General features: G+C 34.0%; 1 protein-coding gene across 1 annotated transcript; it reads right to left on the bottom strand.

The window, feature by feature from the left end:
- Nucleotides 1-232: 232 nt before the first annotated feature.
- LOC137835047 (uncharacterized) lies at nt 233-862 on the bottom strand. The gene has a single exon (XM_068643383.1). It carries the CDS (start codon nt 860-862, stop codon nt 233-235), a length of 630 nt encoding a protein of 209 aa, XP_068499484.1.
- Nucleotides 863-2621: the final 1759 nt, after the last annotated feature.

The following is a 2621-nucleotide window of genomic DNA, read 5'->3' as shown; positions in this document are numbered from 1 at the left end:
CCAAAGCAGGTATATTTGTTAGAATTAAAATCATTAAGTTTCTTGTTATTATACATGTTGGCAGATTGATTCTTGTTGCTATTTTTTCTTTAGAAATTTGCTGAATTTCCTGGTCAACAAGCTTAGAGTTTCTCCTTCACTTGAGTCTTGACAGTTTTTGTGTCTAGCTGCCTTCAAGGCAATGTTCCTCACATGCTTATCCAACCTGTTCATCTCTAACTCATGTTCATCTCTAACTTTCTTGAACATTCAACCTGATAATCTCTAACTCATGTTTTCTGAGCTTTCCAAACAGTGAGACAGTGGTCATAGAGGTTAAATCCTTAGACTCAGAGATGGCAGTGAGCTTGGGCTGCCAAAATCTGTCTAGGCACTTGAGGATTTTGATGTGGCTGACAATATGAGTAAACCTCTTTTGTACCTCAACAATTGTCTCCCCTTTCTGCATCCTAAACATCTCATATTCTTGGATGAGAGCATGCTTCGTAGCAATCTTCACATCATTTGTTCCTTCATGAGTGACTTCAAGAGTATCCCACGTTTCCTTTGCCGATTCACATTGAGACACCCTGAAAAACTCATCAGAACTTAAAGTAGATGTAATAATATTCTTTGCAATACAATCATATTGAGCTTTTTTGCTTTCATGCTCAGTCCATTGGGACCAAGGTTTTTCATAAATCACTTTATCATTTTCAAGCATAAGAACAAATGGACAATTTTTAATTGCATCCCAAATTCCTTTATCAATTGATTCTACAAAGATTTTCATTCTTACCTTCCAAAAATGGTAATTTACACCACAAAACAGAGGTGGACTATTAATAGAAGCACCTTCCTCAAAAGGTAGTTTATCAGCCATGAAAACAGATTTTTGGATCAAAACTTGAATGACTTTCAAGAACCTAGCTCTTGATGCCAATTGTTAGAATTGTAGGCCTTAAACAAGAGGGGGTGAATAGTTTATAAACATTTTTTCGCAAATATTGAAGGCAGAGTGAGGTTCAATGAAGAATCAATGAACAAGAAACCAAATCAGGCAACAAATAAACCTGTTTTAAGTTGATCCCAAAAAATCAACCGGTATTTTATGCGAATCAACCAATTGTTTTTATCAGTAGTGAATAAAACAAGCTAAAATAGATTCAAAGTAGATAACAGATAGAAAGATCACACAACAAATTTATACTGGTTCACTCTTAACCAAGAGCTACATCTAGTTCCTAGAAACCTCTAAGCAATCCACTAAGTAATCAAAACGTTGATTACAAACCACACACACCAAAGAGGTGATCTTGAATCCCTCAAGAACACACACCTCCTTTGGCTAATAACACACCACAGATCAAAACACCTTCTAGATCTGCACACACTAGTCTTAACACAATTACAGAGATAAAGAGAGAAAAGGAATGATCACACCTGATACAATCAAAGATTGAATTAAAAAAAAATACATAGCAATCCTATTCCACTCTTTTAAGAGAATCCAAAGCTTGAAGCAATCTTGAAGAAAAACTGATTTGAAAGGTACAATCTGATTTCATAACAACTAGAAGTGTATAACATATTATTTATACTACAATAAGTTGTTAAAAACATTTAATGCAAGAGCCAAATCAGTTTTGAATAATTTAAGACAATTTCAACAAACTTAACAGATTATGTTAAGGATTTTCAAAAAAATCAATGGGTTGATTTCTCAAAACAACTGGTTGAATTGGTTTGACAGCAAATTCAAACAAAGTTAAGCTTTTCAAATCCTTTTCAAAAATCACGAAGTGTAAAACAATCGATTGAAACGATAAAACAACTGGTTGTTTTCCCACTTCTTTAGAAAACACTCTTTTTTTCAAAAGATATTGATTAAAACAAGTTTGGATCATAACAAATTTACAAATTCAAACTACCCAGAACACACACACACACAAGCAACACCCAAGACGTCAAGCAATCCTCATAGATTTGGAGACAGCAGAGCCTATCTTCAACAGTGTTGCTAGTAATTCTTTGAGGAAGGTTAGCAATTTTTTCGTTTCTTTTCTATGTGGCTTCAGGACAAATCATGTCTGAAGTTTATTCATGATTATTGGGATAATAAGGTTGTTGGGTGTCCTATGTTTATTTTGCAACATAAGTTAAAAGTGTTGAAAATTGAGCTTCGTGACTGGAATAAGAATTCTTTTGGTAATGTTCACAATGTAATTCTTCTTAAACAGGGTCTCCTCCTTGTATTCAACAAACCTTAGAGACTGCTAGTATGTCTAATATTGACGTGCTTCTTTGTCAAGAAAATATCGTTGAGGAGGAGATCAGGCTCTTCACTGTTAATATTTGTTTTGGAAAGAAAGGGATAAGATGCTTTGGTTTAAAGATGGGGATATAAATACTGTTTTTTTCCATGATGTGGTCAAGAGGAGAAATAATTCTAGTGGGATTCATCGTCTACGGATTGATAATGTGGTTATTGAGGATCCTAAACTCATTGAGGATCCTAAACTCATTGAGGAAAATATTTTGGACTTTTATAAAACTCTTTATGTTGAGTTTATTTCTCATGTTCAGGATACATGGAATATGGAAGATTTTATTGGTACTTATATTCTTGAGTTGGTTTCCTT

This window comes from Phaseolus vulgaris, chromosome 11 (assembly GCF_000499845.2).
Source record: "Phaseolus vulgaris cultivar G19833 chromosome 11, P. vulgaris v2.0, whole genome shotgun sequence".
NCBI classification, from domain to species: Eukaryota; Viridiplantae; Streptophyta; class Magnoliopsida; order Fabales; family Fabaceae; genus Phaseolus; species Phaseolus vulgaris.
This window is presented reverse-complemented; position numbering and strand designations above follow the sequence as displayed.